General features: G+C 41.8%; 1 protein-coding gene across 4 annotated transcripts in view; it reads left to right on the top strand.

The window, feature by feature from the left end:
• Positions 1-23257, top strand: part of PTPRM (protein tyrosine phosphatase receptor type M) — an 805217-nt gene that overhangs the window by 679787 nt on the left and 102173 nt on the right. For all 4 annotated transcript variants that reach the window (XM_058277381.2, XM_058277380.2, XM_058277379.2 and 1 more), the window contains one exon: positions 21600-21687. In XM_058277381.2, the coding sequence (XP_058133364.1) occupies positions 21600-21687 (88 nt within the window). The remainder of the gene's footprint in view (positions 1-21599; positions 21688-23257) is intronic.

Genomic DNA, 23257 nt, shown 5'->3' with positions numbered 1-23257 from the left:
TTGTCTTGGAGTTAATACTGCTTCCTTCATTCTTCTTTTGTACTTTGAACTTTCTCTTTCTTTCTTGGCTCTTCCCGTTCGTTCATTTGTGTAGCTCAGGCTCTTGCATGCCCTGGCAGAGCCACAGATATCTCCTTCAACCTTCTGTCTTCTCCTAGAACATTCTGTTCTTGCTGTCTCCTTTCCAGCCCACAAAAGGAAGCTACAGGATGGTGGGGGCAGGTATGCTTTTTTCATATAAAAAAATTTTTAAAGAAGCTTTAGATTACAGAAAAGTTACATTGACAGTATAGGAGATTTCCAAAATACCCCACCCTCTCCCATCCCACATTTTCCCCTATGCATAACATCTTACATTAGTGTGGTACATTTGTTACAGTTGATGAACCAATGTTGAAGCATTGCTACTAACCATGGATTATAGTTTACATCATGGTTTATGCTTTGCCCTGCACAATTTAACAGGTTTTGACAAAATGTATAATGGCCTGAATCCATCATAGCATTGTGATGCAGGACAATTCCAATGTCCCAAAAATGCCCCATGTTCCACCTATTCTTCCCTCTCCCTCCCTCAGAACCTCTAGTGACCACTGCCTTTATATCAGTGTTATAAGTTCTTCCTTTACATAATAATATTAAGTCTACTTTGGTCCATAGTTGCATTCCCCCTTATGATTGTTCCTTCCTCAATCTTGAGGATTTTGGGATGGTGATGCCACTCTGATTCCAACTGAGAGGGGACTTAGATCCCATGGGGCAGATGAATGGAACTGTTTTGCTTGCAGTTGTAGATAATCTTTGGTTTTGGGAATGGGGGTTGTCCATCTTCATCATTTTGTTAGTTGTCCTGGGTGATTCCAATGACAGGGATGCTTTTTTTGCTACCAAGGGATGAGCACGGCCCCACCATTACTCCCGAAACATTCTACTCCTGCACCCTCCCACATGGTGGCCATTAAGCGCTTGTGGTTCTTGAGCACTGAAATGTGACCCTAGAGATCCAGGAACTGAGCAGCAGAGCGGAGCTCTTCCCAGCCATAAATGGAGTGGGCAGCTTCCTTGCCTCAGGACTTCCAGCAGCTCTATCATTACCAGAGGGGCTGCGGGAACCAGTCAGCCACCTCCCAGTTCTGTCATTCAAAGGTAGGAGTGGAGGAGGGAAGGGGGGCCATGTTAGAAACACCGTGGAATGCCTGTGTGATTGGACTCACAAGTACCATTAAGGAAGGCATCTCAAACATATTACCATGCTCTGTTATTACCACTGTCATCATGGATCCCATATTGAGTGTTCAAATTAATTATGTCCATGTAGTCATTTAATTAAGAGTCATTGCAGATTTTTGCCGTGCTTTAAATCAAATAAAAATTATTCTTTTGGGACCTAGGACTTGATGAGTTCTTAGACATGACACCAACATGTGACCCATAAAAGAAAAAAAGTCAATTAATTGAACTTTTACCAAAATTGAAAACTTTTTTTCTTTGAAAGACCACTATTAAGAGAATGAAAAGATTGGGAGAAAATATTTACAGGCCACATATCTGACCAAAGACTCATATCTAGAATATATTTTAAAAATCTCAAAACACAGCATTAAAAAAATCCAATTAGAAAATGGAGAAAAAAGATGAAAAGAGGATATATTGATGGAAAATAAACCCAGGAAACTATGTTCAGCATCAGTAGCCATTAGGGAAATGCAAATGATGATCACAGTGAGATATCACACTCCTCCTAGAAGAGCTAAACTTTTAAAATAAAATGAAAATGCTGGTGAGGTCGTGGAGAAACTGTATCTCTCATACATTGCTGGGGGAATGTAAAATGGTATAGTCACTCTGGAAAATAGTTTGTGGTTTCTTAAAAAGCTAAGCATAGGTTTATACCTATGACCCACCAATCTTACCCCTGAGTGTTTATCCCAAAAAACCAAAAACCTGTCCACAGAAAATCCTATAAATGAATATCTAGATCAGCATTATTTGGAATAACCAAGAAGTGGTAAATGGCCAGAACATTCTTCAGTAGGGACTGGCAAAACCAACTATGGTACCTCCACTCCATGAAATACTACTCCACAAGAAAAAGGAACAAGCTGTTGATAAACACAGCTTGGATGGATATCTAGAGAATTAGACTGAGTGAAAAAAAGCCACTATCAAAAGCGACCTGCTGTATGATTCCACTTGTTAACATGCTCAAAATGTTACAGAGTAGTGGACACCAAGAGGGATAGTTAACTTTGTGTGTCAAATTGTCTAGATGATGGTGTCCAGTTGCTGCATCAAACCCTAGTTTCAATGTTGCCATGAAGGTATATTAAAGATATCTACAGTCGGTTGACCTTAAATAAACCCTTGAAAATATGCATGGACATAGCTTAATCAGTTGCGGTCTTTCAGAGCGAAAACTGAGATCTCCTGGAGAAGGAATTCTGCCTTCAGGACTGTAACGTAGACATTCTGCCCTACAGATTTCAGACTTGCCAGCCCCCACCATCACATGAGCCAGGTCCTTAAAACAAGTCTCTTACCAGATGTACACCCGTGTTCTATAGGTCCTGCTTCTCTGGAGAGCCTTGACTCCCATAAAGACTTGGGATGCCAGGTGACTACAGAGTGGCTTCCCATGGGAAACCTTAGAGGTGATGGATCGTTCTGCATCTTGACTGTGTGGCAGCTACAAGACAGTAATAAAATGGACAGAATATATTCACACACGCTACCAATTTCAGTTTCTTGTGTTTGATTTTGTTCTACAGTTAGGCCAGAAGTAACCATTGGGGAAATTCAAATTTTCCTTTCTGTATTATTTTTGCAACTTCCTGTGAAGCCACAATTATTTCAAAATAAAATGTGCTAAAAAAGTATTCTCTGGCCTAATTTCAAATTTATTTCCTAAGTTATCAGTTACCAATAACCCTTCACTCATTGGTGATGTTAACAATAATGTTACTGCTTATTTATAAATATACTGGAATTTCTTCCCATGAGCTTCATTTATAGCTCTAACTAGAAAATGGGTGAAGGATTCATCTCCATTAATGAGCTGACAAATATGAGATATTATGGGTAAGGCACTTAGCCTAGTAGTTGGAACATAGCAAGTGTGCTACACTTGTTATCTTGTGCTTTCATTATTAATGTCATCTATTATTAATGTTAACTGTTATTACTACTATGTTGATGGGTTATTATGATTTCACTGAACAAGTTCTTATGTAATCAAAATCTTTTGAGCTAAAGTTTTTTTTCCTTATTACACTTATTCTTGGCAAAAATTCAAATCTCCTTTTTGGCTGAAAGAACAGTCTGGATAGTGTGTGAAAGTTCACTCAGTTTTGTGGTAGAGATGGCAACATAGGTCCCCCAAGAGCATTAGATCTTTGTTGTTTGCATTTCAAAATTGATCCTCAAATTTAATTTACTTTTAACTCTATTGCTTTCTCTAAAATGTTTTCAGGCAGTCCTTCTAACAGCCTAAATTGTCTTGGTTGTAGTTTAATACCAAACCTTGTAGTTCTAAATAAAAAGTTGAATCAAGTGCCCCCAAGGTTTTAATCTAATATCTAGTACCTTAAATTAGGGCCAACACTTCATTTTCTAAAGCATTGGCAGATTCTAAATATAACTTTTGGTACTTTCTTTTAGCTTCTAACCTTGACTCACTTAAGCTAATCATGCAGATTGTGACTTGGGGGAGGGGGGTGGAAAAAAACTATATCATAGAACATTAGAGGAATTTTTAAAATTCCGAGTATAGTGTCTCCTCCATATAAAATGTGCCTTTTCAGGGAAACGGACTTTGGCCCAGTGGTTAGTGCGTCCGTCTACCACATGGGAGGCCCGCGGTTCAGGCCTCGGGCCTCCTTGACCCGTGTGGAGCTGGCCCATGCACAGTGCTGATGCGTGCAAGGAGTGCCGTGCCACACAGGGGTGTCCCCCGCGTAGGGGAGCCCCACGCGCAAGGAGTGCACCCATAAGGAGAGCCGCCCAGCGCGAAGGAGGGAGCAGCCTGCCGAGGAATGGCGCCGCCCACACTTCCCGTGCCGTGCCGCTGGCGACAACAGAAGCGGACAAAGAAACAAGACGCAGCAAAAAGACACAGAAAACAGACAACCGGGGGAGGGGAGGGGAATTAAATAAATAAATAATAAATCTTAAAAAAAAAAAAATGTGCCTTTTCAGTATCGTTTCCTCAATCTAATGGTAATTTATTTTAAACTAGGTGTGTGCATAGAATTTTTTAAAAACTTTTTTAAAAAACCAGGCCTCAAAAATGTTAAACTGAGACACATTTATGTATTATGTATCAGATCTTCTAGTTGATCATTTTCATTTATTTATTCATTAATGCTTACAGAACTCCTTGTATATGTCAGGTAGCACTAGGTGCTAATGATGCACAGAGATCAGCTCCTCTGCTGTGGAGCCTGCAGTCTGGTGGAGGAGCAGGTGATGGGCACTGGTGATTCAAATGCCCTGTGCATTTCCATCAAAGTTCTACAAGTTCTACAAATTATGCTAGTAATAACATAACAATTGTTTGGGATATCATGCGTACAACCTCGTTATGTGTTCTTTTCACCGGCATTCATTGGTTTAAATAAAGCAATCTTGTTAAATAGTTTAAATTATTACAGTATTCTTATCAGATGAATTAAGAAAAAAATTCAGTAACTTAACATGTGGTCGCATGGTTAAGAATCAATGAGTGGTGGAATCTAAATACAAGTCTTCAGGTCCTAGACCCCACACTCCTTCCTCGTCAGCATCCACCCCGTGTCGTGAGCTAAGATCAGTGGTTAATTCAAATTTCTTTGATGTGTGAGATGCACACCACTGATGGTGTGCAAGGTGATCTTAGAAAATCCACTATCAAGGAATAAAGAGTTGAATTATTGAGTGAGAAAGTGTTTCCCTTCTCAGTTGCTACAATTTCCATCCTTTTGATTCATTGGGGAGCCTTGGTTTGGGGGCTAGCATGTTTTCCACCTCTCTAAACCCAAAACAGAAGCAGGATTCAGGCTCAAAAGGTAGACATGCAGGAGTGTCGGACTGGAATTGCTTATTGTTCTGTTTCCATTGTATTAACTTTTTCGATTATCCTTACCTATTTGGTGAGTGTCATTGGTTTTCCTCTTACTGTAATGATGTAAAGTTTCATTTCCAAACATTTGGAAGTATACAATAGGTAAATGATTAAATAAATTAGAGGAAAATGATAGGGGGATAAGGGGAAATGGTGAAGGTGGTACACAGTGACTAAAATTCGGAAAGAACTTGTGTAATTGCCACTGACTCCCGATGTCATCATGGCTTGCCTCCTGGGACTCTTGCCTGGTCTTTGCCATCACCTACTTGCAATCTCCCAATCCCAAAACGTGTTAAGGAGAGCAAGAGGCGCAACAATTTCCAGGATGTACCTTTAGATGAATAAAATGGTAACTACATGTCTAGAGTAACCACATGTTCTAGAGTAACTACATGTCCACAGTAACATGATTTTAACCAATAACGTTTCATGTGTTGTGTGAGACAAGTTGGCTCAGGATTCCCAAAGGAAGCTGGGACCACCTCTGTTTCTACGGGTGGGTGATCAGCAGCACATAGAAACTTCCACCATGCCAGGAATGCTGCCTCGTACCCTTATACCTGGTACAGGCTCATGGTTTTGACTTTGTAGAGAAATCTCCTCCTCATACCCATAGACTAAGGCTAACCACCAAGATTCTCCTCACAAGAAAAGAGTCGATGTAAATCCATACTGATGGTATGCACAGCCATGAATAAGAAATCATGTTGGGCTAAAAAATCTTTCCCTAAAGGAGAGCTTTATGGCTCTAAAAATAACTTTTAAGTTATAACTTCCAATAACAGTGTTTGCTTTTAAGAGTAGACTTTGAACTTTCTGACAGAGTAAATTGAGATGTAATTATTTTTGCAGTAAATTGATTGAAAAGTTATTTCTCAACCTGATTTCTGAATTTCTAAAGTAATTCTCTCCCTCAATTTTGATCACCATAACTTAGGTACTGCAGGAAGAGCCTGGGGATGGCGGTGTAGGTTTATAAATTAATAGATGTCAAAAGAGAGCGTCACAAATCTCACATTAAAATTCCTTTTTCTGCTACACTTATTCATTTCCAAACTTGTCATCTCTAAAAAAAAAATTCTTAGAATTTCAGTCACATTTGATGGAATTTTCTGCAATATGATTTCTAAGGTGAGGACACTTTAAAACTCACAGTTCTTGCAGAAGTGCCATGCAAGGAATGTTTGCTTTTTTTTATTACACAGGGGCCAGGAATAAAACAACAATTTCTAAATACTGTGTGGAATCAGTGGAAAAATATAGAGCCACTGAAGGAAAAAATAAAAAGATTTTGTCAGGGAGATAAGGAAAAGCAGTAAAGTCAGTATAGCTTTATTTTCATCAAAATCTCAAGCTTTAATATTTGGACTTAAAGAAGAATTGTGATTGCTAGCCTTGGTTGGACACTTATATGTGCCTGGTAATATATTGGATACATTGGGTCTCTCAATCCTTACGACAGATATGTGGTCTGAATAGGGATTTGGAAGATTTTCAACTAGGAGAGTAGCAGGTTCACAGATGACTTTTTGTTGTTCTTGTTTACTGTGATAACATATATATAATACAAAGCTTGCCATTTTAACAATTTTAAGTCTACAACTGAATGGCATTAATTATGTTCATGATGTTGTCTCCCATTACCACCATCTATTACCAAAATGTTTTCATCAGCTAAAAGAGAAACTTCATTAAGCAGTAACCCCCACTGCCTTTGCCTTTGCCCCTGGTAACCTCTCATCCACACTCCATCTCTATGAATTTGCTTATTCTAGATATTTCATCTAAGTCGTATCATACAGTATCTGTCTCTTTGTGTCTGGCTTATTTCACTTAGCATGATGTCTTCAAGATACATCCATGTTGTGGCATGTATCAGAACGTCATTCCTTCTTATGGCTGAATTTTTCATTGTATGTATATACCACATTTTGTTTATTCATTCATCTGTAGATGAACACGTGGGTTATATCCGTCTCTTGGCTATTGTGGATAACGCTGCTATGAGCATTGATGTACAATTATCTGTTTGAGTCTCTGCTTTTAGTCCTTTGGAGTATATTCATAAAAGTAGAATGGCTGGGTAAGATGATAATTCTATGTTTCACTATTTGAGAAACCACCAAACTGTCTTCCACAGCCACCACACCATTTTACATTCCCACCAGCAATGTGCAAGTGTCCTAATTTTGCCCCATCCTCACCAACACTTGTTATTTTCCATTGTTTTAAGTAACAGCCATTCTAGTGTGGGTGGCTGTCTCACTGAGGTAGTATCTCATTGTGATTTTGAGTTGTCTTTCTCTCATGACTAATTATATAAGCATGTTTTCATGTGCTTATTGGCCATTTGTGTATCCTCTTTAGAGAAATGTATATTCAAGTTCTTTGCCCATTTTTAACTGTGTTGTTTGCCTTTTTATTGTTGAGTTGTAGGAGTTCTTTATAGGTTGTGCATATCAAACCCTTGTCAGATATGTGATTTGCACATATTTCCTCCCATTCTCTAGGTTGTCTTTTCACTTTCTTGATAATGTCCTTTTTTTACAGTTTTTTTAATGAAGTCCTATTTACTTATTTTTCCTTTTGTTACTCAACAGAAGTGTGTTTTCAAAAGATCATCCAGGAGAAGTATACACACTGGAGGGAGGTGAGGTGATTTAGAAAGCAATTACAAGTCGAGTAAGGACTCAACTTCTCCGGCCACTCTCAGAAGGAAAGCAGCAGCTAGATTTTTGCCAAACCAGCCATTTGTTCTCTAGACGCTTTAAGGATGCCTTTTTCCAAGATTGTTCTCTTGCTCGTCTCTGAAGATCGGGGTGCCTCTAACACATGCTTACTAACAAAGCGCTATTTCAAGCCAGGTGCAGAGGTGGAGGAAATTACAGTTATCAAGTAGCATTACCATCCCTAACTCTGGCAATATCTGCATCTGCGGGGAAATGAAAATTGCTATCTCTCTGAAATGTGGGTGGCAATCGTGGATATTGGACTAAACCCAGAGTGATTTACAGAAACTGTAAAGCAATTGAATCAGACAGTTCCACCTGCCTTTAAAACAGAGTAGTCCTCTTTTGGGTACCACCTGTCACATGACTCTTTGAAGTCCGTATTTTGACACTCCATCCAATTACTGTGACCTCCCTGGGATCACCAGGATAATACCGTAAAGACGAAAGGAGGTCCGAGTTCCAGATCTTAGCGAAATTGATCAATCTCATGATGTACACCATTATGAAGCATTAAGCAATACAAATGCCTGACGTTCAACTCATGCACCCAAACTTTGACCAACTTTTGTAGAATGGATATAAAACATTGCCATTAGTTCCTTGCTGTCCAGTCCCTTCCCAACACTGGTCAGCATTCCATGATAAACAGCTGACACATTCTCAGGGGCATCTAGAAGAAGGATCCAGCAAATGCAACTTTTGAGCTTGAGGACTCTCTTCCCTGGAATGGGGCCCTTGTAAGCCCCTCAGGAGCAAATGTCGGGGAACCAGAGACTCCCCCAAACTCTGAACCACCTCTGCAGGGTCAGTCATCACGTGGGAAGGAAGACAAGATTCCACTCTGATTAGCCACCCTAGATGAGAGGGCACGCAGGGTGCTGCTGCGATGTAGCATGCCAGCCCAAAAGCACTCTGTTTGGGAACAAGGAGAAGGGGAATTTAGCCAGGGAAGACTGCATAACCCCTGGTGCTGGCCCAAAACTCGCCTCCATCTCATATCAAAGTACTGTCCTTTTGAAACCTGCTCTGTGCGTCAGTCTGTAATTCCACAGGAGATCTGCTTTGACTGTGGAATGTCCAGAAATAATGGATGCCCACAGGCACCGCGTTCATTGCTAACATCATCGTTCTTTTCCCTCCATCACTCAATTAAAGAGGATTTTCTTCTCTCTGGCCACCAGATCAGGGGTTCTCAGATTTTTTTCCCCTCCCTTCATACTCTCAAACCATTGGTGGGAGTCTCTGCCTCAGAGATTGAGAGGGTGGGAAGAAAGGGAGCTTTTGAAATTTGATGTAAAGTGTGAGAGAGAGAGACAAACAGGTAGACTGAGAGTCCTTCGGGGGTGCAGACACCTCACGCGCTGTGCCCCATGAAAATCGCTGTGCTCGGTGGCGACAGGGCTCCAAATCAACCAACAGCCTTGGTCCGTGAAAACTGGCAACTGGACAGGGTTGGCGGCCTGTGGCCTGTGGCCAGGGGAGCTTCAGAAAGCAGCTTGTTCAGTGGAATGCGGCGGTCACAGATCCTCATAATCTGCCCCAGATCTGAAGCAGAATGGAAAGGGAATTGGGCTCAGAAGCAGGAGGCTGGGGCTCAAGCCCCACACTTCTGCTTACTAGCGACAAGGTTTTCCACAAAGCCTCTTTGACCCTAAATTCCCTTATCTTTACAATAGGAATGAAAATGCTTACCTGTTAGAGCTTTGAAAACATCATGCACATTTTGAATAAACAGGAAATATATGACCTTGCTATAAAAAGTCCCTTATAAAATATCTCATTTAGAGCAATAGTCAACAGGAAAAAAAAAAAACCTCTAAACTCAGCCCCACATGGCAGGGATTGTTTCCAAGTGCTAAAACAGCATATCATTTTTTTTAGGCTGCAAATCTCCATTCCATTATCAAAAAAGAAAGAGACGTTAGGTTAAGGAAGACAACTCTGTACAGATATGCCTAAGACTCCCCTGGATTCTGCAAAAGAGAAAAATTCTGCAAGATTTTGGAATTAGCTTAAGTTGCAATAGAAAGTGCTTTAGATCATTAGCTATTAACAACGTCTTTAAAAAAAAAATCAGTAAGCGTTCGCACTAAGATTTGAATTTATTTAGAAACAACACATTTTGTGTGTCCAAATCCCAGCTCTCCCACAGTCCCCATCCCTTGACCTTGACGTACCACGCTCTATCATTGACTGCCTTTGCCCAGGACATCAGATAACAAGAATGACCCGGGACCTTCAGGGACCACCTTCCCATTTGCATGCCCCTCCATAGCCTGCCGGGTAGGATAGGTGTCTTCAGAGAGCAATGAATGATTGATATGGACAGCCTAATAAAATGCAGCTTTTGGAAGAACCAGAAGAGAAGGATGGGCAGAAAACAAAGTTCAAAGACTTTGCATGCCCCGGCAAGTTCATCTTCCTTCCTTCCTTCAGGGTGATGATTTCAGTCATTTTACGTGCACGGTTTTATTCATATTGGACAGGGAGGAAAATTCAATTCCGGAGCCTTCTAAAAAACTTGACCCTGCACCACCTGCAAAGCATGCTGTACATTCACACAGCCTTGACCTGCATGCTCTTCTTTCCGGCAGTCTTTCTGTTTTATAGGATTTTTTCCCTCCCGTTTTAATATCTGGGAGCCGGGGCTTTCGTAACAGACGGCATCATTTTGGAATAACGTACTCTTGAGGTGGGCTACTGAGATGTATAATTATAACCAGTGGAAAATGATGGTGGTATGGGGGAAGAGGGAGAGGATTGCATCCCCAAAACATGTTTTTTATTCAGAAAAAAATGACTGTGTGCGGGAAGTTCAATTTCCTTGTGCTTCGTGCCCATGGAGAGTGCAGCATCTTAAAGGGAGAAGTCATTGGTATTCACTGGAGCTTGCCTGGTTTCATTTTTATTGTTTCGGAGGCTTATTACTCTTTCAGAGTGGTTCCCAGGTTTGCTGCCTTTTCTCAGTATATCTGAGCCAACGCAGTTGGAGGGAACAGTTTAATTACATTTTAAGTAGAGTGAAAGCATAAGTGTATTTATGAAAATTCTAACAGAAGCTATGGTGAGATCATTAACTGAAATCCCCAAAATATATAAAGTGTTTTTCACATTAAAGAGTCCATGGCTGGTGTGTTAAGTTGTATTTGCATATTAAAAATCTACGCTAAACACTAAATACTGCATGTTTTGAAATGTGCATGTTGTGCTTAAAATTCCTTCTATAAAAAGGGTGCTGGGCTTTCCAGGTTCCACCCCAAACAAGATAGTGGAGTGAGAAGCTTTGGGGCACCGTCCCACCAGAGAAGCTTTGACCAAAGGGCTCAAAGCTCCATTCCATTATCAAAAAAGAAAGAGATGTTAGGTTAAGGAAGGCAACTCTGTACAGATATGCCTAAGAGGCCCCTGGATTCTGCCAAAGAGAAACATTCTGCACAATTTTGGAATCAGCTTAAGTTGCAATAGAAAGTGCAAAAACAGGCGGTGGACTTGGCCCAGTGGTTAGGGCGTCCATCTACCACATAGGAGGTCCGCGGTTCAAACCCTGGGCCTCCTTGACCTGTGTGCAGCTGGCCCATGTGCAGTGCTGATGTGCGCAAGGAGTGCCGTGCCACACAGGGGTGTCCCCGTGTAGGGGAGCCCCACATGCAAGGAGTGCATCCCATAAGGAGAGCCGCCCAGTGCGAAGGAGGGAGCAGCCTGCCCAGGAATGGTGCCACACACACGGAGAGCTGACACAACAAGATGACACAACAAAAAGAGACACAGATTCCCGTGCCGCTGACAACAACAGAAGCGGACAAAGAAGACGACGCAGCAAATAGACACAGAGAACAGACAACTGGGGTGGGGGGTGGGGGGTGAAGGGGAGAGAAATGAATAAATAATATAAACATCATTCTCAAAGCTCCAGAACACAGTTAAAGGAGAGCAGTTACAGGGCAAGCATGGAATTTAAAAAAAACACTTTGCAGTCGGATCTCATGGCTCCCTGTTGGCCCTCCCCTCCCTCTCAGGAGTTTGAGGCAGAGCTGCCTGCACTCCCAGTGCAGATCCCTGGTCTACAGGAGCAGAGACCCCTGTGCACATACTAAGGACATGTGCATCTGGCCCCTTGCTGTCTGGTGGTTGCCTGAGGTACTCGCTGTCCCAGGACTTGCCCTGCTGTAGAAGGTGGCCCACCAAGCCCTCCTACAGAACACCGCCTGGGGCAAGGGATCGCTGGCTATAGGACAAAGAGTGCAGGGCCCAAAACGTGAAGAAACTGCTTCCTAAGGAAGAGGGGACATTCCTGTCCATGTAAATGGGGGAATTCCTAGGGCCAAAAGTGCATGACCAAGAGCAGATCCAGGCACAGAAAATATCCCGGAGGCCTTTATGCTTTGGCCTGGAGCTATTCTTTAAATTCTTTGTATGGAAAAGCCTGCAGGAGAGCCCTTGCGCAGGTCAATCAGCAAAGACTGGGGAAAGGTGTTTTCTTTATTTCCTTCCTTTTCTTTTTTTTTTTTTTTTTTTGTTAGTTCCTGGCATTCAAAGAAAACAGTCATAACACTAGCTGGATACAGTCTTAAGGAACAGATGTCTCAGAGTCTAAATTCCAGTGATAACATACTAAAATATCAAAATGTCCAGGTTTCAACAAAAGATTATAAAACATGGAAATAAACAGGAAGCAATGGCCCAGGCAAAGGAGATTACAGCTTTAGAGACTATCAATGAGAAGGACCAGACCTGGGACATATCAGACAAATATTATTTTTTAAATGGTACTAAATATGCTCAAAGAGCTAAAGAAAAACATGGACAAAGAACCAGAAGAAATCAAGAAAATGACAGATGAACACAAAGAGAACATCAACAGAGAGATGGAAATTATGAAAAGGAACCAAACAGAACTGTAAACCACAAGAACAGAAATTAAAAATTCCCTACAGGGGTTCAAGAGCAGAGTGGAACTGGCAGAAGAAAGAAGAGTAAACTTGAAGATAAAACCATTGAAATCATCCAGTCTGAGGAGCCAAAAAATAAAGAATGAAAGTGAACAGTCTGAGGCACCTCTGGGACACCACCAGGCATACCAATGTACACATTTTGGTAATCCCAGGAGAAGAAGAAAGAGAAAAGAGCAGAAAGAATATTCAAAGAAATAATGGCTGAAAACTTCCCAAGTTTAATGAAAAACATGAATATTCACATCTAAGATGTTCAACAAACTCAAAACAAGATAAGCCCCAGTAGACCCACACCATGCCATGTTATAATCAAACTACTTGATGCTGAAAATACAGAGAATTCTGAAAGCCTCCAGAAAGAAGCACCATGTCATGTACAAGCGAGCCACGATAAGGGTAAATGCCAATTTCTCATCAGAAACTACGTAGGCAAGAGGCAGTGGGAAGACATATATAAAGTGCTAAGACTGGGAAGCAGACTTGGCCCAGTGGATAGGGCATCCGTCTACCATATGGGAGGTCCACGGTTCAAACCCTGGGCCTTTTTGACCCGTATGGAGCTGGCCCACGAGCAGTGCTGATGCGCACAAGGAGTGCTGTGCCACACAGGGGTGCCCCTCCGCATAAGGGAGCCCCACATGCAAGAAGTGTGCCCTGTAAGGAGAGCTGCCCAGCACGAAACAAAGTGCAGCCTGCCCAGGAATGGCACCGTACACACAGAGAACTGGCAAAGCAAGATGATGCAACAAAAAGAAATGCAGATTCCTGTGCCACTGACAACAACAGAAGTGGACAAAAAGAAGAACACGCAGTAAATAGACACAGAGAACAGACAACTGGGGAGGGGGGTGAGAGGGAAAGGGGAGAGAAATAAATAAAATAAATCTTAAAAAAAAAAGTGCTAAGACCATGAAATTGGTAAACAAGAATTCTCTACCCAGCAAAACTGTCTTTCAAAAATGAGGGAGGGATTAACTCATTCCCAGATAAACAAAAGCTGAGGGACTTTGTCACCACTAGACCAAGAAATGCATGTTGAAATGTTGAAAGGAAATGTAAGAGCAGATTAGCAGAGTGGCCCCCAAATAGCCAGAAGCCAGTTTTTAGCAAAAGGTCAGAAAATCCTCCAACCCATTCAAACCACAAATTCTCTATGTCTCAGCACTAGGAGGATCCAAAACCTGCCTGGCTTTACTTTAAACAAGTGGATGTGAACAGTTTTTACCTAGGTGCAACATAAAGTAAATGGGGACTACTTGCTTCCAGAGAATTTGGATTCAGATTAGAATTCCTTCAAGACCTTCAATAATTCAATTTATTGTAGTCTTTTAAAGGTGCCCATTTATCTTTTGTCCTTCTCAAGAGATTAAAAAACTCACTTAAGAATTTTTTGTTCTTGGGAAACGGACTTTGCCCCAGTGGTTAGGGCGTCCGTCTACCACATGGGAGGCCCGCGGTTCAAACCCCGGGCCCCCTTGACCCGTGTGGAGCTGGCCCATGCGCAGTGCTGATGCGCGCAAGGAGTGCCGTGCCACACAGGGGTGTCCCCCGCGTAGGGGAGCCCCACGCGCAAGGAGTGCACCCATAAGGAGAGCCGCCCAGCGCAAAGGAGGGAGCAGCCTGTTGAGGAATGGCGCCGCCCACACTTCCCGTGCCGCTGATGACAACAGAAGCGGACAAAGAAACAAGACGCAGCAAAAAGACACAGAAAACAGACAACCGGGGGAGGGGAGGGGAATTAAATAAATAAAAATAAATCTTTAAAAAAAAAAAAAAGAATTTTTTGTTCTTGTCTAAAGAAAAATGCACTTGAGAAAATTTTATAATGGATGCAGTGACTATTCTTTGTTTATTAGAAGATGGTTAATAGTCTAAACATACGTGAAATCATACATAATAGAACAGTTGTAAAGGTATTTAATTATTCCTCAGGCATTTGTCACCAGTGAGTTTATTAGTGGCCATCTGTCCAGCTCATGGCCTGCAAAGGGAAACGTAGTAGGCTCATAGGGTATCAGAGAACCTTTTGTCTCTAAGGGGAAAAGAGGATTGAAGGAAATGCATCTCCTACCCCTGGAGTCACCTGTCAGTCTTAGAAGAGATAACACAGTATTCTTCAGCACCGATCATGTGCACTCCTGTCCCTTGAAAACCTCCAAACCTGGAGACAGCCAGGGGTTCACGATATGAAAGACCCATGATCATGCCATGGCTTCTCTGAGTTCTCAGTGGCTCTATCACTATAAAGTTTTATTTTCTAACTAGAAATTTAAGCTATTGACTTGTGTCCTACTTTAGCCCAGGAGGGAGTAATGAGTCGAAAATAAATATTTTCTCAGATATTTTGGAAGTGTATGGTATCAAAAAGCCATCACGTTTAAAACTGAGTCCATCTTAGAGAATTAAAAAATAATCCCCATAACAAAAGGAATAAAAAAGCCAATGCAGCAGTTCTGGAAAGCCTTCATTCCTTCTCTCTCTGGGCTCAGTATAGGAGTATTATTTACTTTCCACGTCAAGGATAAGAGCAGATGGTCTTAAGGATGCAAATGTATTCACGGGGACTACCTAACTGGAAGCAGCGCTGTTCCAGAAAATGCAAGGCTGGTCGTCGTACTCAAAAGGGGTCAGGAGGCAGGCCCTGATACGTATCTACGGGTGCCATGGGTCACCTAATCTTATTCTTAGAGCAGCTGTATTTTTGTCTTGTTTTGTTTTGTTTTTGTCTTAAGAACAAATTTTGGAGAAAGTGGATGTGAATCAAGCAATTGGGCACCCATCTACCATATAGGAGGTCCAGGGTTCAATGCCCAGGGCCTCCTGGTGAAGGCAAGCTGGTCCGTGTGGTGAGCTGGCCCATATGGAGTGCTGGCCCACGTGGAGTACTGCCCTGTGTGGGAGTGCTGGCCCACGTGGAGAGCTGGTGCAGCAAGACAATGCAACAAACAGAGACACAGAGGAGAGACAATAAGAGAGGCAGCAGACCAGGGAGCTGAGGTGGTACACAAGAATGATTGCCTCTCTCCCACTCTGGAAGGTCCCATGATCAGTTCCCAGAGCTGCCTACTGAGCACACAAGCAGACACAGAAGAACACACAGCAAATGGACACAGAGAACAGCCAGTGGAGGGAGGGTGGAGAAATAAATAAATAAAATCTTTAAGGAAAAAAAAAAAAGAACAAATTTTGGGAATTATAGTATTCACATATAAGATTGGTTATTCTTCCACTTGTTGATTTGTGTTTGTTTCCTGGTTGCCAGTTAAATGAAAAACAATCAACTCAAATAACTGTTTTTAAAAAACAGAACCCCTCAGAAATCCTATGATTTTATAAATGTTAAAGAAACACAGCTGTGGTGGGAACGTGGCACAACACAGTAGCTCATTTCTTTGTCAAGGGGGTAAAGGGGCTGAAGGCTCGGTGGCAGCTTGGCCGCAGGTGATCTGGAAGCATTTTCTTTTACTACTTGATCAAATGTCTCTTCCTCTAATCCATCACTGATGTTTCTCTGTCATCCTGTGATTGTATTAACTAGTGGTCATAGAGTAACTGGAAGACTTCAAGGTCTCCCCCACATCAAAGATCTTCTTCCATCTTCCTACAAAAATCAACCTGAAAACTTCTAGATGGGTGGAAGAGACAGAGGAAAATGAAATCAGTAATTAAATCATGACAAACTCCAGGTAGAACTAAATTGTTCTAAGGGAAGTCAAATAGCAGTTATTACTCAGCTGTAAAATAATTATCATTCATAAAGCAACAGAGACACCATTCAGAAAAAAGAGAACCTGGCTGCAAAATCCCTGAACTTATTTTTAAATGTATATTTTGTAGCAGAGGAGAAGTTAGGTTGGAATAAATCTCCTGATCATGCAATGGTCTTGTTCTAGATAGAATTAACTAGTGGTTTTTTTTTTACTACTACTATTTTTATTGACTTAATTATTTAATAACCTGAAAATGACTTTATTTTTATATCCTGCATTGTACAGTATTTTGCCATTTAAGCATCAGTGTGTAGTATGAATCTATTTTCTATAGTTATTGCTCTGGCGCATCTGATCATCTTTTTCCATGTTTTTTTCAAAGTGATAAACATAATGTAAAAATTATTATAGTAATAGTCATCAACCAAGATAAGGAGTAAGATACCTTAAATTAAGGCAGGCCGTTTAAAACTCTAATCATTATTAAATTCATAATTATGTTTGTAGTGTTATCCCTTCACTCTTGCATGTTATAAAACAGCATTTGCTCCTGTTGTCACATGGTGAAAATGTACTGATGACAAGATTTGAAGCCAGAGAGTGGGACGGAGAGGGGATTGGGCTCTTTTCTATCCAGACACTCATGAGTGCTGAGCTATACGATAACGGCGGTATCAAAACACAGCAGGCCATGAAAGAAGCGTGACTTTGCAAACTAAGTCATGATGAATTCTTTCAACTGTGGATATTCAGGTTTTCTACGTAGAACACTTCACACACTTAAGCTGTAGAAATAAAGGTTTATTTTGAGATCAAAGCCGAAGCATACTTTTGTCCAAACTCCACAGTCATTCGTTCATTCAGTAACTAATTACTGGATTCCCACCATGAGGCTCAGGCTTTGGGCAAAGAAGATTGGCAGACATGCAACCCCTGCATCAGGGAGTTCATGGTAATGGGGAGAAACAGACTTGCACAACAGAGCATGCCTGCCACCGTCCGGGAGTACAACTGTGGGGGATGCTGTGGTAAGAGCAGTAAGTTCAGGGGACAAAGAGGACTCCTTGTGTAGGGTCGTGAGAAATTGTATTCTCCTGAAGTAGTACTTAAGGCACAATTACACTAATCAGGAATAACTGGACTCATAATAAGGACTAGGTTCTGTTGTACTACCAACCAGTCACTAATTATTGGTGATTGGTAATTGATGGCTGAACACCCATAGATGGGATAGAGATTTGGGGGAGTAAAGAAAAGCTTCCGTTCAAAAGAAGAACTGGGAGGGCCTTTCTGGTGCTCATTTGAGGGTACAAGTTGGAGATGAGGCATTCTCTAGCTGAAAGCATTTCAGTATGTGCTTTTGTGCATGTGATCTACCTTTACGGCTTCTTCATTCTCATTCATTCTTCTCTCTCAGTTGGTGCTGAGAAGTATAACTATGGTAAAGACAAGAAATCTGTTTACCAAATTCTTCTTGCTACCATCCTTCCCATAATCCTTCTCTGTAATTGGCCTCTTTAAGAGTAAACCTTAACATGGACTAAAGTGCAAATAAAAGTCCCAGATTTTTTTCATTTGTCAACTGATAGTAGAGGACATTTTCATTATAACTTGAAAAGAAGAAGAAGAAAAATTATGTATTTATATATATATATATATATATATATCATGAAGATTAAAGTACCTGGGCATAATAATTCCAAATCCTTAAATAAATGGACATCTAAGCTCCTTTAAAAATGAAGAGATATTGAGACAATAGCTTTCAAAAAGGTAACATTTGGGTTTACATTGTGGTTTATATTTTAGACTACACAATTTTCTAAATTTTTAGTTATCTTATGTTTTACATTATGATTTACATTTTAGCCTATCAGCCCCTATATATTTTTGGTGTAATTTAACATGTCTTATATCCATCCTTGCATAATCTTGTGGAACACTACTATTGCCCACACAGTTACACTGATTGCATCTATTCAATACCTCTTTCCCCATCCCCTCAGGGCCCACAGTGACAGTCAATCTTCATTGCTTGAAGGGATACTTGGAACAGTGTTGAGGGCTTGACATGCTCGACTGCTCTAATGCATTGGGAGCTTTCAGTAAATATAGTATGAACATGTAAAAAGATTATTACTGTGGAAGGGAAAAGGGTTTTATGTTGGATATGTGGGAGTACTATATATTGTATATATGAATTACTGTGATCTAAACCTTATGTGAAGGTAAGCTTAATAATTAGGGGGAAAAAAGAAAAGAAAAAGAAAGGACATAGACACTGAGGAAAAGACGGAAGAAGTTGTCTTGCCAATTTGCATACAGGGCAACACTTATTACGGTGATGGAAGGCAAAACATCAAAAACAAAGCTTTTGCATTTTTTAATTTTTTGATACCCCAATTTATTTTTACCTTAATTTTTCTAAATTAATATGTATTCTATATCTAACCTTTAAACTCATCACTGTATTCCATTTTACTATTAATGGAACCTGGCAATATATTGGGCTTCATTTTTGAAGAAGTTTTGGATCGCAGAGAGGTTCAACAATGACAAGGGAGGAATATTGGTGTGGGATGTTACTGACAGGGCACACATGGTTGGCAGGGAGTTCTCCAGGGCGTATATCCAGGGTACATAAAAATGTTTGGATATTTTCATAGTGGATACAATTAAAAACAACTGAGGGACTGCTGAGTTCCTAGCCAGGGGAGCTCTATCACAGTCCCTAAATTAACAGCAACAATCCCCCAAGTGCAACGGCAAAGACCAAAAAAGAAGGAAGGTCCAACAATGAGCCCTTGATACTAATGACTATGCTTGTAAGTCTGTGCACCTGAAATAAGAACGAGGCCTAGAGCTGCAGGGTGCCTAAGAGCTGCAGGGTGCCTGAGAGCCTACATGCTGCTTGAATGTGGCCAGTCTCGAAGCCAAACTCAGCATGTAAATGTGTTGCCTTCCCCCCAGCATGGGACATGACTCCCGGGGATGAGCCTCCCTGGCACCGAGGGATTACTACCAAGTACCAGCTGATGATGTAACTAGAAAATGGCCTTGAATAAAAGGGTCAGCTTGGGTAGCAGAATATCTCAGTCTATATATAATACCAGGAGTTAAAAATGCTTCTTTTTTTTTTTTTTTTTTTAAAGATTTATTTTATTTAATTCCCCCCTCCCCCGGTTGTCTGTTCTTGGTGTCTATTTGCTGCGTCTTGTTTCTTTGTCCGCTTCTGTTGTCTTCAGCGGCACGGGAAGTGTGGGCAGCGCCATTCCTGGGCAGGCTGCACTTTCTTTCACGCTGGGCGGCTTTTCCTCACGGGCGCACTCCTTGCGCGTGGGGCTCCCCCACGCGGGGGACACCCTTGCGTGGCACGGCACTCCTTGCGCGCATCAGCACTGCGCATGGCCAGCTCCACACAGGTCAAGGAGGCCCGGGGTTTGAACCGCGGACCTCCCATATGGTAGACGGACGCCCTAACCACTGGGCCAAAGTCCGTTTCCCTAAAAATGCTTCTTGACCTGAATAAAAGGGGGAAATGGAAAGGACAAATGAGTTTATATGGCTATGAGTCTCCAAAAAGAGCCAGGAGGTTATCAGAGGTGTTGCTCTTATGCACACCTCAGCAGAGTCCCAAAGACAGATAAAGTAGATACAACCCCAGGTACTGGTTCTTCTGAGGGCTACAGAGACCCACAGGTCCTATGGTCATGGCAGATGGAGTTCAGTGCCATGTCAGTTGGCCCTACTTTGGAGTTTGTGTTTCTGTGTGATGGAGCTAGACTCAGATGTGATCTTTGTCCACAAGCCTCTCCTGTTACTTTTAACAGATCTGTAGTTAGTGCTGGGGTTTAGTGTATACCCAGGGGTCCTGAATCTCTGGAATGACCATGTGATAGCCAGGACCTGAGCCTCAACAGACTTGCAACTCTTACACTCTGGTTTATTGGACTTACCCCACTCGGCTAACATGGAGTTGAAGAAGGTCAACCACCACACCAGGGAGCCAAGAGTGCCTACAACTGAAAGCAGGAGAATTGCATCCAGCATCTATGTAGAATCTAAGCCCCCTCTTGTTATAGATGTGGAGTGGACACAACCATTCTAAGGTCCACAGGATGGAGGAATAGAGTATGGATTAGAGTGGACTTACTGATATTCTATTCATGAACTATTGTGATTATTAATCAAAGAAAATGTGGCATTGGTGTGGAGAAAGTGGCCATGGTGGCTGCTGGGGGTAGGGAGTGGGAGGAAGAGATGTGATGTGGGGGCATTTTCAGGACTTGGAGTTGTCCTGGGTGGTGCTGGTTGGACAGTTACCAGACATTTTATGTCCTCCCATGGCCCACTGGGTGGACTGTGGGAGAGTGTGGGCTAAGGTGTGGACCATTGACCATGAGGTGCAGCGGTGCTCAGAGATGTATTCACCAAATGCAATGAATGTCTCATGATAATGAAGGAGGTTGTTGTTATGGGCGGAGGAGTGGGGTGAGGGTGGTGTGGGGTATATGGGGACCTCATATTTTTTTAATGTAACATTAAAAAAAATAAAGACAAAAAAAAAAGAACACCAAAAATAAATAAATAAATAAATAAATAAGTAGGCTTAAAAAAAAACCAAGAGAAAACTCTAGCAGAGTTTATTACAGGACTTCAGCCTTAAAGTATGACTTACCTACTTTTCATAGTTTTAACAAAAAATAACCTTCTTCCAGTTAGAAATTTGGGGGGGAAAAATGGTACCTTTATACCTAGAAGAATACAAAATGAAATATAATTAAGAAATTGAGATAAATATCACAGTTGTCTGTATTAAATATTTAGGCAGGAAAGGGATGAACCCTCAACCATTTTTACTGGATTTTCCAGAAAAATTGTGGGTCCACCTCTTCGGTCCTCATCCCTATGTTTGTAAGATAGTAACTAAAGGAAAACAGCTTTGAAGAAGTGAAATGAAATATTTAAGACATCAAGTCACTTACTAATCCCTTACTTTATTTCCACAAGCCTTATCCTTCCTTCCTAGCACCTTCCATCACTTAGATTCCCGTGTTTTGGCACCCAGTTGTAATTCTTAGTGCCATTTTTTTCTTTCTTCCAGAGCTTCTTTGAAGGGCAGTCTGCACCCTGGGACTCTGCTAAGAAAGATGAGAACAGAATGAAGAACAGATACGGGAACATCATTGCATGTAAGTGTTGACAGCGCGATTGTGATTGCATGGCTTTCTTTTTACCATGAGAATTTACCATGCAATTGCTACCTTCCTCCTGCAAAAAACCTGGTGATCAGCTCTGACTAAGAAGAGGAAAAACTCCCTGAATCCCCCCACCCCATTTACTGCACCCTTGCTATGGGGCTCATTTTAGTTTCAGATATAAGGTAACATAGATAATGCATTTTGGGAGTCAACATAATAGTCGCAATGTTTCCCAGCTGCTCCGCAAGAATGGATAGAAATTATGAGGCTCAGCATGCTTGAATGCAAGGAGCTCGCCTTCTCTGCAAACATTCACTCATGAATCCTCCAGACAGTGGGTGACGTCGGTCAATTATAGCCCCATTTTAAGGACAAGAAGCTGAAACTCAGAAGTCAAATGATAGTTCCCCTTTCACAACACTCATTAGCCAAAGAGCTGGAATTACAGCTCAGAAAGTCCCAGTTCCTGTGAAAGTGAATATTTCCAATCCATAATGCCTGGGATGGTGTTGAAATCAAGGCAAACTCACTAATGTTCCATAATGATGCTTGAGCTGCCTGGGAGACAGATGAGCCTGGTTCTCCAGGGCTCCAGCCATCCATCCCCGGTATTAAACCGCCATAAGTCACACCTGCCTATGCCAAGATAGGAGCAGGCACCCTCTAGTAGTCCGATGGAATTAATGCCATTTATAACAATACGTAAATTAAAAGGCAAAACAAAACCTGAGAAGAGGCTTAGAGGACACCTCGCTCGGCTGTGCCTTTATTTCTTCTAAGAGAACAAACTGGAAAGGTTTGGTTCTTCCCGGGGGAGCAATAGATTAGGTTTATTGATTGTGAAAGTGCGGTTAAATTTTATTTCTCTCAGTTAACATTTCTTATGATGATGGTACAGATTCTACAGCACCGTGGCCTAGAAGAATTTTCTGTAACTGTAAGAAATGTGTTAAGTCTGCGCTATCCAGTGCCTTTGGGATCAGCCACACGTGGCTGCTAAACATTTGAAGTGTGGCTACAGTGAGTGAGGAACTGCGTTCTTAATTTTACTGAATTTTAGTCATTTTAAATTTCAAAACTGGGTGAGACAAGTGGCTATCCTATCAGCGCAGCTCTACCCCGTGTTTTATAAGAGGAAAGGTGGTGGGGGAAGTGAATGTGGCGCAGGTGACTGAGCTCCTGCCTACCACATGGGAGGTCACTGGTTCAGATCCCGGTGCCTCCTAAAGAAGACAGGGAGCTGGCACGAAGGGTAGGCATGGTGAGCTGACGCAACAAGATGACCCAACAAGAGATGTGGGGAGGAGAAACAGAATGACACCCACAACAGAAGCAGGGAGCGGAGGTGGCTCAAGCTGTTAGGCACCTCCCTACCACACCAGAGGTCCTGCGTTCGGCTCCCTGTGCCTCCTAAAGAAGCAAGGAAGACGAACACAGACACGGCAAGTGAAAAACAACAAGGGGGTCTGGAGAAATAAATAAAATAAATATTTTTTTAAAAAAGGCTGTGGGTGTGGGCTGCAGATCTGCAAGCTTACATATAATATGGAATCTCCTGCCT

Source organism: Dasypus novemcinctus, chromosome 16 (genome assembly GCF_030445035.2).
Source record: "Dasypus novemcinctus isolate mDasNov1 chromosome 16, mDasNov1.1.hap2, whole genome shotgun sequence".
Lineage (NCBI taxonomy): Eukaryota > Metazoa > Chordata > Mammalia > Cingulata > Dasypodidae > Dasypus > Dasypus novemcinctus.
This window is presented reverse-complemented; position numbering and strand designations above follow the sequence as displayed.